General features: G+C 40.7%; 1 protein-coding gene across 1 annotated transcript in view; it reads left to right on the forward strand.

Moving 5' to 3' along the window:
• Nucleotides 1-16,438, forward strand: part of STAC (SH3 and cysteine rich domain) — a 73,072-nt gene that overhangs the window by 13,351 nt on the left and 43,283 nt on the right. The window contains exon 2 of the mRNA XM_068405265.1: nt 12,560-12,836. Coding sequence (XP_068261366.1) covers nt 12,560-12,836 — 277 coding nt within the window. The remainder of the gene's footprint in view (nt 1-12,559; nt 12,837-16,438) is intronic.

The following is a 16,438-nucleotide window of genomic DNA, read 5'->3' on the forward strand; positions in this document are numbered from 1 at the left end:
TTTCTCTCTCAACATCAAAAATATGAAGTTTGGATGTGCTTCATGTATTAGGTAAGCACAACCTCATGGCTGTTACAAGATTTTTTTCTTTTTTTTCTTATTAGCTGTTTGTGTGCCATCTTTCATTAGCAACAGTTTAACTTTAGAGGATTCTGAGGGACTTAAAATCTCTTAACATTCAGAAAAAAAAAATTATTTCTTTGGAAAGATTTGTAGTCTTAAATTCTCTACCTTTCTGTTTGTGGTATTCTATACGTAATTATCTTTTTGGGTGAAGCTAGCTATCTCAGTATAAAAACACATTTTTGCAGTTCAGTCATTTTAATCTTGAAACTTTGATAGAAGTAATTTGAGGAGGAAAGCTGTGCAGCTGGTGAGGATAAAAATAAAATGTTTTTGTTTTGTAGGGTTGATCTTGAAACAATAGCTGGCTAAAGACGTTCAGCAGCTTGGAAGTTTAGGAAAAAATATAAAAGAAATGGATTAGCCTGAGGCAAAAGGAGTCAAAGATGTACGAGAAATCTCATACGCAACAACTCTTGCAACTAACAGCTCCAAATATATGTATTTACATTGTCAACTTCTTGAAGCGGTGTTTAGGCCTTCAAACATCTCCATAAATTGCCAAGTAACTGTGTGTCATATATATGACAGTATCCTCATCAAGTTAAACCCATTCTTCATGTGGAGAATTGGCCTGTTCTTTATGTAGGACACTGAATGCCGTTTTTGCTGGGCATGACTAACATGTAATAACAAGAAGACAAAAAGACAGACTGAGATGGAAACTTTCTGTACTAGTAACAGGTTCCTTGGAAACTGGTACTACAGGGATAATTTTCCCCAAAATGATTTGGAAGTACTTTTTGAGAATAAGAAAATGACTAGAGTAGATGTGTTGAAAGGGATAAATGCATGCCATAAGTTGCACTTTGAGAAGAGCTTTAACAAAAAATGTGCCAGATCTGGACTGGATCTAGAAAGAAGCAGATCTCTGCCATGGTGGACAGTAAGATAACCAGATGCAGAATGAATAATCAAGGAAGATGTTATTGGTAGGAAAAAATTTAATTGGCACAACATTTGTTATGTATCTGGTAGCTACTGTAGGACTTTAGAACTGGAAATACGAGATGAAGGAAACTCGGTGGGGTACCCAGGTGAAGCATGGAAAAGCCCAGAGGAATTAACTAGCTTTGCTCAACCTGTGCTGTCAGCTCTTCCCCCAGATCCAGGTCTTCAGGCCAGAGTTGTGCCAGAGCAGCGATGTGGCTCTGCACCAGGACCATATGGGTCCTGTAGGACTTGTGCTGTCACAACAGGCAGTGCCAGGGTGGCTGCACACCCTGGCCTCCAGAGTGGCTGGCAAGAAAGAGTGTTCACAGGATGGGACAGTGTCGGTCTTCAGGAGGGATAAAAAGATGGAAGGCAGCAAATTTGCTACCAGATTGCAAAAACATACACAAGAAGGGGAAGGGAACTGTGAAAAAGAAAAACTGGAAGTGAACCAACGAACACTGCTAATATTCTATAAGGCATAAGTTTCTAGCCCATCTCCCACTGCGAAGAGTTTGAAATGGAAAGATGGAAACAAATTGTAAAATTTGGATCTGAATCTTTGTGAACAGGCAGCAAAGAAGGGAGTGCAGAAACCTGTGGGATCAAATAAGCCAAAATATCTATGTTTAGGGGCTTTTTTTTTAAGCCAACAGGCCATATAGCACCCAAATTCTGGTATTGTGTTTCTGGTTCTTTCTTTGATCAGAAAATGAGGTAACATCATCTCAGAGTTAAAACACAGTAGCTAAGTGAGAAGTTTGGGTAGAATTAATTCACACAAAGTATGAACTTGAAACAAGTGTCTAGGAAAGATAAAAGCAGCAAGAAGCATAGGTGTCCCCCTGGATCTACCTATGTTTGGTTGTAGAGGAGCAGAGATTGACCGAAATGGTTTTAAAAAAGAGAAGGGAATTAAGAAGAGTTGAGTGAAGTCATCCAGATAAGAGGATGCCAAATGAGGCCAGGTGTTTTTTCATGGTGCATGCAGAAAGCCTTTGTTATTAATGCACAGTGTAAAACAGAAAAAAAATTCATTTCAAAGCAAAAAAAAAAACAATAACCCAAGCCTTTACTCAGGAAATATGCTCAGTGAAGTCAGCAGGAGTTAGCAGTAAGCAAAGACATCAGGATTTGGCCCAGTGACAGTAACTTTGTTGTAGAGCTGAGCTCTTACGTGTTTTCATTGCGAAGCAATTTTAACAGCATAAGTTTGGAACCCCAGAAGCAGGAGTGGAAACACTGACAGAATATTAACTACAACAACTCCCAGTAGATCTCAGTCTTCCTTTTTGTTTTAAGATGGTACAAATGTGATTATACAATGTGTGGGATCTGGTGCTGATGTTAATTTGCCCTCGGTTAGTATCAGCCTCCCTGCCAGATGTATTTCCATATTTGCTTCAAGAGACATACTACCATTTAAAGTATCATAAAACAGCTCTGTTAAAGAAAAAAAAAAGAGAGAGAAAAAACAAATGGGTAAAATAAATTAGTGGAAACTATTGCTATAGGTAGACCAGCACTTTTTAGCAGAACACAGGACTTTTGTTTTTTTTTTAAAGGTCCAAGGGGGTCGTATTGAGCTTTATTTTCTCATAAGATCAATAGTGGAAAATAACGATGCACACTTCATAGATGGACAGTCACAAGATACAATCAAGGATGATTAATCTTACATTCGCAATCATATTCACTGCAGATTATTCACGAAAAGGAAAAGAAGCAAAACTCAGGCCCTATTATTATTATTCTTGAAGACTCTCAGCAGGTAGACATCAGTGTAGCTTCCTTCATCTCAGCAGGGCTGCCTGGATTTACATTACTCTGAAATCCAGCCTTTTAATCTCCAAATTTCATTGTGCCACTTACACCGCAGCAAAGATTAGTGAATGACTAAATCAGGAGTTACCGAAGGGAAATCACTGTTCCATTTAGAAGCTGAAATGGAAAAGCGATAACCAAACAGGGCAGCAAAATGCAGGATTCCCAGAAGGGACCTTAGACATAACAGTCCAAATTCCTTCTATGTTAAGAGGCAAGAGATAACCACACGTGTGCCTCATCCTAAGGGGGACAAGGTATGGAGATGGCCGGCTGCTTAGCAACCAGATGCCTGAGGTGAAACCCAAAGTACAAAACAAGATGTTGTAAACACGTACCCATCTTGAAACTGAAAGTACAGGGAATTTAAAAAAAAAATGGAAGGACTGTTCCTAACCATCTCTTGCTTTCTTCCTGAGCTTTCCTGTTGGTTTCAGGAGGAAAGACCGGAGACAATTCAATTGACAGACCATGAAAGAGAGACAGGAGCCACACAGGGGTTTGCAGCTGGTCATTCCACCAGCCAACTTTCATAACCTGAACTATAAAAGATCTCCTGCAGCTGGTGCCACCCATGTTGGAACAGCTGTTTAGCAGCAGGGAGAATATAATCCTGAATATAAATACGGGATTTGTAGTCTTTCCCTCTGCTCCTGAGAGGAGCAGCTTTTCTTTTGCTAGGTGAGGCAGGAGAGGAGATCAAAGGGACAAAACAGTTTCCAACCTCGATATAAAACAAGCAACAGTCTTTGGTCATGGCTGAAGAGTTTCTTGGTTTGATTTGTAACGTGTTTTGATTTATGCACATGTTCACAAAGGAGGAAGAATTGACCATCGTTGAGTTCAACACTATGAACCCAGCAGATCTTACTTTGGGACTGTTAACCTAACTTTCATGAATTGGATGATAAACTTCGGAAAGCTACACAAAAGCTTCTCTGAAAGACCTTGGGAGTTGTTGGCTTGAAATGCTGCAAATTTGAGGGAGATTCACTGTTTTTCCTCTCTGCAAGCAGCAGGCTGAACACAAACCATGGTGGAGTGATATTGCAGTCATTTTCCCCAAACTGAACTTGAATCAAACCTGGTAGGAAGTTTGAAGAAATACCAATAGAGACTAGATCTCTCAGGAAGAGAAATGTAATGTGCACTCTTCTTTCTGGAGTACTCTTTCTAATATTGCTTGATTAAAAGAAAACAGAGGAGTACACCAAAATAGGGCTGTTAAAAAACACAACAGCAAAAACACTGTTAGATATCAAATCTGAGAGTTTTGGCTAAATAAATAAACGTATTAAGTGTATTGGGAGGGGATTTTACTTAGTTTTTGATAAAAAAGCCTTAAAATTTTCTGGATTTGGCAAGCATACAAGTATCATCATATTTATTTTGTGTATGTTTCCTCCTTTTTACAAGCTGTTTTATACTGTTTAAATGACTGTGAGTCTTTTGAAGTTAATATGAAAATGTATTTGGCAGGGAAAGTAATACGAGCTCAGGGTAAGTCACAGTTGCAGAATATCTAACACAGAGTTTACTCTTTTTATGACTTAAGACTAAGTAGACAGTTCTGAACATAAAGGAGACAAAAAAGGATTTCCCTGACATTTGATGGCAGTTGTTATAGTTAATAAATTGTTTGTGTTGCCTCAAAACTGTCACTCCCTGGACTGCATTACTTTGTCCTGTCCCATCTTGTGTTGAATTTTGAAGATATATAAAGGAATTTGGAGCACAAGGGAGACTTTCTGTATTTTCAGGCCTTAAAACTTTCAGCACTTTATTTCACATTTGTCTCACATTTGCTAATCCTGGTTCCTTGCAATATTAGAAGAAGACATACCCAAAACTGTAGGATAATTTCAAACCAACTGCAGGAGCAATTGTTGAGAATGAGATTAATTTTTCAGCTTGGTTTAACCCAAACCAGAGAGTCATACAGAATGAAGAGGTCTGCTAAGCAAACACGCTCTTTGGCTACACATGCAGACTGTGCCTCTTGATTATTTAGAGGTCTGCCAATTAGAGATGCAAACACACAGCCGCCAAGGATGTAGTACATCAAGGGAGGGCTGAGAATGTGTGATTCACAGTGGCATTTGTGGGAGCAGTGACAACGGAGCATCCCTTCAGATTTCATGCTTTCAAACCGTGAGGCGCTCTCAGGGAATTTTGCTGCTACGCTCTGGCATGCCAATCAGAGCGTTTCATTGTAGTTAGGAAGCTAAGTGTGAAACAAAATCACAGAAGGAGCCCTGCCTGAAAAGGCTGATATCCTAAATAGGTTTGAGGATCAGTGAGTGGGTTTCAAAAACAGCATAGGGCAGGGAGGAGAATCTGAGGATGATGATCAGAGCAGCAAGAGCTGCCCAGAATAGTTGGAGGTATCCAATAAATCACTAACAATGTTATTGTCAGGTATTATGGAAAATGTCTCTCCTTTGACTAGTCCAATACAGTATTCAAGCAGACAGTTTGATTTGTTTGTATTTTTACAACAATAACAAACATATTTGTTCTAACGCCAGCTATGCAATCTGTTTGGGAAAATACACAAATATAATAGGTAGCACATTCTGCAACAGCGAACACTCCCTCTTTGTCTGTAGTGGATTAAAAGGATACAGCTTCCAAGAAAGCTGGCTAGGGCAGACACAAATACGTGATAGGGTCAGATTTTCAGACTGTATAAATCAGCTACAATTGAAGTCAGTTTAGCTAATTCAATTTGTACTAGTAGAGTATTTGTACTATTCATTATTTGGAAAGAAGAAGTTAGAAAAGGAATCAGCTTTGCTCACAAATTTTATCACGGATGCTTTGCCAATAAACAATACCAACCCCTTAAGTGTCTGAAATATCCTTCTATCTTGTTAATGCTATAAGACATGGTACTTCTGTCATCAGCAGGCAAGCACACACATTATTTATGAAATTACGTATTGGCTTTGGGCATGTCATAATCTTATTTTTGCTCATTAAAATGCCAAGGCAGTGCATTTTCAAATCAAATCCAGAAAAAAACCCACCTTTGTCTGTGCTCAGAAGTCACTTACTTTTGTATCCCTCAATTTTAAGAAGAAAATCATTAGCCTTCATGCTCACAAAAAGTAAGCATTTCTGTTTGAGCTGGTTCCTCGTTTGCTCCTAATCGGCACAGCTACCTGAAACCTGGCAATGCTGCCAGGCTAGCTGAAACCCTGGTAACATCCAGTCCTTTAACAGATCTAGTTAACATCTGAGGTATGTTCTGAGGGTTGCTAATACAAATTGAAAGTTCCTTGACCCCGAAAATGGACTGTACTTAGTAGAATAGATGCCATACATCAAGACTTTTGTTCTTTCCCTTATTTGAAAGGCTTTTGGGCTGAGTCCCTTTTAGTAATATCCCACGTACCTGACACACTCTCTAGTGAATCTACACAACATCATCTGGGCCCTATGCGCTTAAGTCCTCCTTTTATAACAATGTGAGAGTCAAATAATTTGAAAATGTGCTCTAAGAAGCTTAAAGGAAGAAGAAACAGTTCCTTACAGAAGGTGGATGTTTATCTCACAGCAGAGTGAAATCTGCTGACAGAGCATTTTTAGTCTTCCTGGCTGAACGAAATAGCCACATTTTATAAGAACTGCAGGGATCAAGCTGGCATGATGGCTCATTCCACTCTTTTAATACCCTGTATTACTTGTAATCCATCTAATGATATTGTTAACACTAGTGTGAAGAAAGGGATAGAGAAGAGCAAGCAATATCTTTTTTTTATTGCTAGCACAGTAGCAATACAGCAGACAGCTGATGTCTGAAAATGAGGGCTTAGTTATACGGTCTGTCAGTAAAGTACAGTTGATAACCCTGGTTCATTTGTTCTTTTTCTCCTGGAAGATAGTTAAGAGTGGAAATGTATAAAAATAATCTCCCTGTTGGCCCCACGCTGCACAGGAGCCTCTGCTGCTGGCAAGGATGGTTAGCAATGGCTGAGAAGGGAATAAGACCATGCATGTTGGGAAATAATCTGATGTGTACAGACTCCATGAGGGTTGTTTTGAATCCCAAAGCTGATGGCCCAAGCAAATATGATATAATATAATAATGTAACATAATATTATATAATATTATATTATATAATGTGATATAATATAATATAATATAATATAATATAATATAATATAATATAATATAATATAATATAATATAATCTAGTTTGTCCTCCTAGTAACCACCATTCACTCTGAGATCACTAAGGAGGGAGCTTCAGGAAGGGAAAGGTAGCTTTTGTGTGTAGGATGTAGAGGGAGTGAGGGTTTCCCTGAGCTTTGAATGGTGAGAAAGTGTGATGAAGAAGCTGTGCTAGAGAAATGGTGATGGCATAGGGGACACCGAACTTAGCATTTTAGTTTGATTTGGGAGTGTGTTTTCAACATAAATCTTCCAGTTGTTGCTGCTCACCCCGCTTTGGTCCTTGTTGTGGTCCATAGAGCACAAAATCATAGAAAAGAGTTATGTTCTTCTAATGGTTAAGTCAAATAAAGTCTTCGTGAGGGCAGGTGCAAATCCCATTCACATCAAAAGCAGTGGCACCTAGTTAACAGTAGGAATTAATTTCAACAACTCTCCTTTTGCTGCCTTCTGTTCTCTGTTTACAGCAGCTAAAGAGTTGTAGTATAGGGGAATCAGGAACAGAGGAGGTGCTGATAAGCTGTGGTTCATCAGAGCTTCCTGATCGCTTGAAGCTTGAATATTCAGTAACTCAGAGGAAAATGGAGATTGTGCTGGAAGATACTGAAAAAAAAAAGGTTAATCAAGCTCTGAGGTTGAGCTATTGCGCTTATCTGCCTTGCCTGTGGGGTTAGTATGTGCAGTCCCTGAGAGTCTGCATGACTGATTGTCCTGGTTTGGCCTAAACCAGGCCAGTTTTACTTTCAGTGATTTTTACTTTCAGCTCAGTCCCTTCTAAGTAACTGCACTTTCTGAAACTAACTGCATGTTTTGCAGACAGTGTCTGCTTCTAGCACTGACAACGCTCGAAGTTTGTAGTTATCGCTGAGGCACCGGTAGGGATGTTATGCAGAAAGGCTCTTGCTGTACTTACTCTTAGAGAAACCAAGGTCACTGCTAAATTCCTCACTGCTTACGAGTGAAGAGCCGCAGGGGGGTCGCACCTGCAGGGAGGAGCGGACAGGGCAGGTGACCCAAAATGGACCAACGAAGGTATTCCATCCCATCCACGTCATTCTCGGTATAAAGCGGGGGGATCACGAGGGTCTTGCTCTCTTTCTGCTATGGCCAGTGTCCAAAGAGGACTCTGCCCGTTTTCCTGCTGCCCCTGATCCGTGCATCTTTAAACCGTGACACTGATAAAATGCTTTTAACTAGAGACAAACTTTTTTCCCTGACTCTAATTTCAAACCACAGGAACATCCTGGATTTGATGTTAAAGGTTCATGTTTCTGAAGTGTTGACAATGTTGTGAAGTCTTATGATGCTATCACGAGTCTAGAAAAACTCCTGTAGCCTTCCTTGCAGAGGAGGAAATGCGAAAAGCTTAGGAGATTTATCTTGAATATGTTTCTTAAAGTCTTTTTGTGCTTGATCTGGGGTGTTTTTTTCAGTTCCAGTACATGATTTTTCACTGAAGCGTTGAAGTAAGCGCTGAGTGCAGAACAACCCTAGTCACAGGTTTTTCCAAAGTTTGGTAGTGCTTTTTTCCTAAGATTTATCTTCGGACTCATTCAGTCTGCAGAAAGAAATTATAAATAGTAAAATCTGCATACTGTCCTCTCTGTTGAAAGAACTGATTCCTGCCTCAGGTGAATGCTATAGCAGCTCTATTAGGAGCCAGTGGCATCACAAGTGCATTAAGTCAGTTTACGGCAGATCACAATCAGGCATATATTGCATGATGTATTTAATTACATTTGAAATCTTCCAATAAAAGAACAGGGCTAGGCCATAGTGTTACCGGAAAATAGTAACCAAGAAAACTCTCTAAACCAAATGATAGTTTAGAAAGCTGACATTGGTTTATTGCAGCTCTGGGTGCATGGGGGATCTCTCCTCCTAGCATGCACACATAGGAACAAAAGCTTGCTCATTATATACATTACAAATATGAATATTCGTATAATTCCAAGAAAAGCCCACCTATTCCAAGAAACTTATGCATATACTAATACATTATGTAATGCATTACGTAATGTCTTTACGCATGCGTACTAAATTGGGGAAGGGGTCTTGGGTGGTCTCTGGGGGTCTCTGGTGGTCGCAATCCCCCTTAATCGTGCTTCTGCGCAAGCGTGGTTGAGGCCTTCTTGTTTACAAGTACATGTGTTCTCAAGAAGAAGATACCGTTTTGGACTTATCTCTCCTCTGACACAAGTTTATGAATCAAGTTAATTTAGACATCACAAAGTTGTTCTTTACACTCTTGTTTTGCCTTTTGGCCCTTTTATAATTAGCAGAGACCTTTGTTTTTCTAAGACCAAGTGTAAACAGCATGAATCATTGTCTACTAGAACCTTGTTATCAATCCTATAAGCAGAATCTATCTACAAAACATGTAGTTTGCTTCAGAACCTATTGTTATTCTCTATTATTCTAGCTAAAAGGAAAATTACTGGCAGGAAAGCTAATTCTGTGTAAAGGTAACACAGAGCAGGCCTTTTAGAGCCTACTCTGAGGCCTACTCTTGCTAAACCGTTGCTAAACTTGAGGCCTACTCTTGCTAAACCATTGCTGAACTGAACCGTCTGGTATCAATAGCAAACTTCAAAATGAGGAGCTGGTGATATTTAAGTAAGGGAAGTGATGCTCACTAGACTGCAGCATAATAATCACTTAAGCTTTTGTGGTTTTACAATTTATATTATCTGCACAACAACCTTCCCTTGCTCTTGCTTGGGCCAACTTTTCCTGAGTAAACAATCACATACCAGTACCCTATTTCAAATTCTCTCATGGGCCTAGTAAGAGAAAGGAAAGTTGGATCAAATTTTAAAACCTGATGCCAAACTTCTTTTGCCCTGTATACTCTCACTTATGCAAGATGGGTGTAAAACACTCGGATCTGAGAGGTACTTTTTAACAGTACTAAGCAAAGTGTACAATTAGCTGTGCAAAATGCTAAACATTGCCCATGTTCTGCATTTTTGCATAGTCATTTCTGTACACATATAACCTATTTGGGATATAATAGCTGCAGACTTTCATTGTTGTTTTAGGTATGCAAGGCAAGCCAAACATGTGGGTGTCTTCCAGTCTGAATGCAAATGAGTATGAGATCTGCATTTGGGTAACGACAAGGATGCCCACCTTGTCTGGAAATTATTTAACCACATTAACACAGGACAGTGCTCAGGGCATCTCAGAGAGGACTATGAGCTTGTGCAGAGATGCCTGCCAAATCTGTGAGTGTAACTTGGTCAACTCATTCTTGGCTATGTGTCCTGCTTTGAACGTTGTGGTTGGAGATGCACAGAGTATGCACAGTTGCATGCTCACCTTTAGTGTGTATGTGTGTGTTTGGACATGCATAGCCTGAATGCTGGACTACTCTTCTTTGGGAAACTTGACTTTCCTGCCTGGGGGAGGAAAGGCTGCTGGTACATCCCTTGAGTAGCAAATGACTGTGCACAGGAGAATGGGATAAGGACAGTAAATGCAGAGGTCCTTAAAATATACTGCATACATTGTTCAATCTAGCAGGACAGTTGTTTCATGGTAAAACAAACACTGTATTGCACAGCTTAGTCTTCTTTCTGTGGCAGAAGCAGCATTTTGAAATTTAATTAACTTCATGTGGCACTGGAGAAATAGATGGCAAATCAATAATGAATGGCATTTCAGTCACCTCGTGGTGTTGTAATTTTCTGTGTTTTGCTACACTAATTAGGTCTGACTTCGGTGAGAAGCATTTCAGGAGCAAGGGGCTGAATTATTGGTGAGTTCCTGGCTGTCACTGGGGAGATGAAGTAATCTCAGTACTGAGTAACCTCAGTGATTTCAGGAGCTGGGCACTTAACATCCAATCAGATGAGGGAAAATCTCACATTTTGTTGGTGCAGTTGTACAGTGAGTTTTGGGCTCAGCTAGTCCATGACTTAGACTTCAGCTGAAAGAGCTTCAGAAACCAGGAACTGCTTACCTCATAGTTGGCATTTAATGACTTAATTGCTCTCATTTACACATTCTCCCAGAGACAGAGTTTCTTGCAAACAGGTGAGTATTTCCTTTATTTGGATGCAGGGCTCCTCCCATGAACCTAGAGAGAGCCCTGGGTGAGAGTGGTGCATGTGGGATTGGCCCTTGGCTCTGATCCCTCCCTACTTCCCCAAGAGCAAGCTGCTCGTGTCTGAAGGTGGAAAAGAGTCTTCCTCTGGGATACCTTGAGGATCCTCTGCAACAGCGTGCTTTCGGCTGCACCAAAAAGAAAATGGATCGATTAGGAATAGAGTCTAGGGAAAGCAAGTGCTCTGAGGCCACTAAGTCAGTGTGCCAGACCAGTGCTATGCTTTCTTGGGAAAGTATGTGAACTCCTTCCTTTTATATTAGTGTGAATTATGATTCCCAAACATCATTGCTTCTAACATAAACAGTTTCTAATATAAACCATTCCTGCTGGTCACCCCAGACAGCCTGAGTGGCATGGAAAATGTCAGTCGTTGCACCACATTCGCCCAGAGAATTGCAGCAGTGATTGAGGTGATTTTGCAGTTGTTGGAATAATGCTGAGTGAAAGGTGGTAAGGAGGAGTTACACTTCACAGACAGCGAACATGGAGTGGACACAGAGCTGGCTTTCCTTTCACCCGGGCTCTACTTGTGGGCTGTGGGAGTTGACAAACCCACAAATTTGTGTAGCTGATATCCTGATAGCTTCTGTGCTTCACCTGGTGCCCTTCTCAGCCTTATACAAAAAACCTCTGATAAGGTACAAGACAGTTTACAGGTAAAGAGTTGTTGACAAATTTAAGTTAATAATGCCTTATTGTGGTGCTTAATAGTCTGGCAATCAATACACAATACGATATACAAGAATATATGTGAATGTGTGTTAACTAGTATTAATTAATTCATTCATTAACTATCAATTGGCTAGTTAATTATAATGTTACTACTCCTTAGCTTTCTTTCCTTTAAAAAAATAAAAGAAAATAAGAATTTCTCAGTCAAAACTGCATTTAATCTCTGTTTCTGCCAAATTCAAGAAAATATATCAAGGAAGTATATCAAATATATTTACTGAATTCAGTCCTCTTGTACTGCCATTTAACAGCTGTTCCTGAAATGGCTTTACAGGCTGCTTAAGGACCATGTGAGGATGAATAATACTCTTAAGTTCCCTCATGCTTGAATACAAAGGATATATTCTCCAATGCTTACAACTCTCTGCAGTACCTCTCTGCTGTCATAGCTGAAAGAAAAGACCAATAGAAGCATTCATTAGGGCTATCAAGTTTATTGTCTATCAGAATGCATATGTAGAGCAGCTTATTTTCTGATTGGGATCTGTTTTCTCTGAAATTGCTGGTTAAATTCTAAAGTCAATGTTATTGTTCAGGTGGTTCAAGGTCTGCCAGTGGCTTCCCAGGTTCATTTGTCAACAGCACACCCCAAACCCAGGAGCCTTGCCTTGCTGTTGAAGAGGAAAAGGCAGTAATTGTAACTGGCTTATTTGTTGCAGCTGCAGAAACTGAAACGATCGCTCTCCTTCAAGACTAAAAGCTTGCGGAGTAAAAGTGCAGACAATTTCTTCCAGAGGACTAATAGCGATGTGAAACTGCAAGTAGACTTGATGCCTGAGGTGAGCACGAGCACCGGGCAGCTCCCCAGCTCAGAGAGCCAGGCGTCCTCCCCCACCAGAGCCCAGCAGCTGCCAGAAAACAACAAGGCTCACATCTTCCAGGAGCACATCTTCAAAAAACCCACCTTCTGCGATGTCTGCAACCACATGATTGTTGGTAAGAAACTATTTTTTAAATCTGTGTGAGTGTCCATGCTAGAACTTGCCAGACGACCTTTCTGTAACTTATGTAAGCCCAGGTGCCTACTTGAGAATATTCATGCAAAAAGGATCCGGATTTATGTCACATCTGCCCCAGGTTAATACCAGTTCTATGTTTGTTGACAGATCTCTTGCCTTGTAGTCACATACTGTTATCACAAATCACAGGTGGGGGTTTTGGCTGGAGTCAAATTCTCGTTCAGGTTATACTGAGCACCAAGCACAAACTCTATTGTGTGTTACACTAGAAACAGCAGAAATTCATCTTGCAAATTTGTGTCTGCTGTCCTTACTCTTCCACAGCAGTGATTCTAAGTCTCTTGCTCCTTGTGTCTGCCCCCACACCCTCCAGTGCCCCCAGTTACCATTCACTGTGGCAACCATGCCTACCTCCTCCAGCTGCCTCACATCTCTTCTAAGTGACAATTGGGCAAGAGGTAGCATCTGCTGGGTGGTAATCTCTGAGCTGCTTGTGTGTGCGTGTTGGCTGTCATGTTTTGGGAGACCAGGTCAACAGAAAAAATAACAGCTGAATTCACACTGCAGATTTTCTTGGGATTCTTCTACCTGATCCCTGCTAGTCACAAAACCCCTTACAAACTTTATACCTTTGAAAGATCACCCTGTCTTCTCTCTGAAAACTGTCCATGGGTGTGTAAGTTACTGCCAGGGACTGACTGACAGGCAGACATAGAGAACAGAGCCAATAATTGATTATTCCCTTCAGTGTGCAGAGAACAACTCCATACTGAGCCCTGCTTGTAAGGTAATTTTCAGTGCAGTGTGAAGGCCTAAAAAGGCAGCCTTCATGCTGCAGATTATCTATGGGGCTGTGCAAGAAGAGGTCAGGAAAGAAGTGGTGGCGGGTGGCTGGAGGTGTAGAACATGCACAGTCACTACTGTGGGAAGCTGCAGGAGTTGCTATTCAGAAGTCTGGTCCTAGACATTCACATCCCTGCAGCTAGCTTGTTATGCACATGATTTGATCTTCTTGCTACTTATCATCTAGTTGTCCCAGCACGGTAGATCAGGAATACATTCAGTGGCAGTGCACCAGTGTGAAAGTCAGTGACACAATTTCCAAGTTTTTAGGCAGGGCAAGGAGTAAAACATTGCTTTAGCTTCACATAGAAGCAGTGCAAGTCTTTGAGTACAAACTATTGTCTGTAATTTGTCTAGCTTACTGTAAGAAACTCATGTCCCTCGGCATGGAATTCACTGTCTTTCAGATAACAGTATGGTAAGATCTTGAAAGATGCTGATAGGATTGCTCAAACTTTTTCAGACAATGGTACCTCCTTTTCCACATGAGGGTGCTCAGTGTCCCCCACTTGTGTGGGGAACTTGTGTTTTTTGGAAAAGGCAGCTGTCTGCAGAACATGAACTCATGCAAGACAATCCTGCTTCCATAAATCAAAGAATTAAACACGAGGCCTGATTTCATCCTCTCTGCACCACAGCTCTACTGAATCCAGGGAAACAGAGGAATTTTTGGTGTTATATTCCAGTCTTTTAAGTTTTTTTCTACTTTAAGTGGTAGAACAAGGCAAAGGGAGAAGGAGTAAAGCATCAATATCAGGGAAATTCATAGTCCAGAGATTGAAAGGAAGTCTGGAAGACAGGCAGTTAGTTGAAATAACTTTATGTATGGAAGCAGGCCCAGAACTTGTCTCCTTCTGTAATGTGGATGAACATTCTATCAAAGCTTAGTTTCACAAATATATACTGCAAATATAAGTCCTTTGCATTTCTGGCGGCTTCTCGTGAAGTTGTATAGAGATTAGTATCATCACAAATCTGCACAACTCAGCAATACTGTTTCAAAACACTGCTGCTCAAGATGGATTATTACTGGCAGCAAACTTTGCAGGGAGTAACTCCAGTTCATAAACACCCATGCCCTTCTCCTTTGCTGGGCAATCTGTGTCCTGCCTGGGATAGGAAAGTCCTGAAGCATAGCTATAAGCTTCAAAACATCAGCTTTAACACCACCTGCCTTCTGAACTTTTTCTGTTCTTTTCTATCCTCTGAGGGCTTCCCTTTTCTATTCTGTATTTTAGCCACTTCGTTAGAGAAAGCAGCCTTTCAAAATTGCTGAAGAAGCTAATGCAACCTATTTTGCCTGGCAGTGGGCTGAGTCAGGTGAATTGCTCTGACCTCCTCCAGCTCATCTTTGCTTGGAGGTATGGCAGAAAAGATGTTGAGTGTTACTTTGTAATGCCTTAGAGTCTAGATACCCTGATTCTCATAGACAGACATCTACTCTACTCCTGTAATCCTCTCTCTCTGATCCTTACTGCAGTCGTGCCTGGTTTTGCTGTATTGTATTTTAAGCAGCACGGGAGATCTGGATGTTCCTGTTTACAGCTCAATTAATTTATACAGGTGTGCAACTGCTGGTTATGGGGATGGTGAAGCAAAACAGGCAGCTTTTCGGGAAATCGTGTCAAGCTTGCTCCCAAAGGCAGACTGAAAAAAAGTCACTTCTGTGCAGGGGCTCTGAATTTACACATGCAACATGGAGCCTTATTTGTTCTCTCTATTTGCATTTTTCACAGGCAGTGACACTTGAGAGTAATGAGTCTACAGCTTTAAATTCCTTATTGATGAGAATAAAGGCAAAGACAAATATATGTTTTGAAGACTGGGGGAAAGAGTCCAGGAAAATCCAAGCTTGACTTTAGATGGTTTCAGTTTTGCCACCAAGAATGATTCCAGGTTCACCCTAAATGGCTTTCTGATCTATGAAGTGAGCAGCTCTGTTTGGTGCAGGGCAGCAGGACGAGCTGTGCGTAGCACCAACGTGTGGCACGCGCTTCAGTCTCACTCGTGTGGCAGAAGCTGTTCGTAGCTTCAGAGTGAACAGGGCACTCGGAGCAGAGGCATCAGGCTCCCTGTGCTGCTCTTTTCACAGCAAAATTAAAGCAAAGGAACGTGAAACATTATCTTCCTACAAAAAATATGTGCATCATCTCTCCTTGATTGTTAGGCCCCATGAGCCAAATGTTGCCTCTGGGATGCAGCACATGTGCTTGTTTGTTCATTTGACAGAAGTACAGTCATAAGATAAAGGCCAAATACAGGCAATTGGTTTCAGCATTCAGAGGATTTTACTAGGATCAGTATAATGCAAACTTATTCAAATGCTTTTTATGCATCCCAAAGTGCAATGCAAGATATTCCAAAGAAACTCTGCTTATTGATTCATTTCCAAAGAAGAAAAAATGTAATAATAGTGTGCTTCCTCCTTCACATTAAAGACAGGAGTCAAAGTGTTCCTGCTAACTGTACTAGACTGGGGCTAAAGTTCCACCTCAGTAAACAGAAGGAAAATTTGTTATAGAAGCAGTAGTTTTCTGCCAAATGAAATAAGGGAGGAAATTTCAGATTCAAGTGAGCTCCGAGGAGTGCGTGGAGGATCCATTTTACATTAGTGGGGCCTTTTTTGCAGCATCAAATGCTCCAATACAATCATCAGTTCTAATACTGAAGTCAACAGTAATATTTCATGTAATTTCAGAGCAAACCTATAGTACGTTGGAGCAGACTCTGTTCCCT

This window comes from Nyctibius grandis, chromosome 7 (assembly GCF_013368605.1).
Source record: "Nyctibius grandis isolate bNycGra1 chromosome 7, bNycGra1.pri, whole genome shotgun sequence".
Lineage (NCBI taxonomy): Eukaryota > Metazoa > Chordata > Aves > Nyctibiiformes > Nyctibiidae > Nyctibius > Nyctibius grandis.